This window comes from Penaeus monodon, chromosome 24 (assembly GCF_015228065.2).
Source record: "Penaeus monodon isolate SGIC_2016 chromosome 24, NSTDA_Pmon_1, whole genome shotgun sequence".
NCBI classification, from domain to species: domain Eukaryota; kingdom Metazoa; phylum Arthropoda; class Malacostraca; order Decapoda; family Penaeidae; genus Penaeus; species Penaeus monodon.
The window spans coordinates 26,876,941-26,877,204 of NC_051409.1; the positions used below are offsets into that span (position 1 = coordinate 26,876,941).

Genomic DNA, 264 nt, shown 5'->3' on the forward strand with positions numbered 1-264 from the left:
TAACACTAAAAATTAAAATAAAAGAAAAATACATCAACATATTTAAGTACAACTTTACCTTATCACCTGGATGGTCATTATAGTATAACTGTAGACGATTAAACAACTCTGGGAACCACAACCAAAGTCCGTAGTACCTGCATATTGAGAAAATCATTGCTTTACCGTTAGTTACCTTTTTTCCAAGCATAGATACATTTAAAAATTAATTGACATAGTTAAAATAACTATTTTTCATCTCTGTCTAAATGCATGTATGTATGT

The 264-nt window shown here is 28.8% G+C and overlaps 1 protein-coding gene across 1 annotated transcript in view; it reads right to left on the reverse strand.

Moving 5' to 3' along the window:
* Positions 1-264, reverse strand: part of LOC119588698 (synaptic vesicle glycoprotein 2C-like) — a gene marked incomplete in the record, with an annotated part of 18,584 nt that overhangs the window by 4,113 nt on the left and 14,207 nt on the right. Inside the window, 1 exon segment of the mRNA XM_037937336.1 lies at positions 59-137. Within this exon segment, the coding sequence (XP_037793264.1) occupies positions 59-137 (79 nt within the window).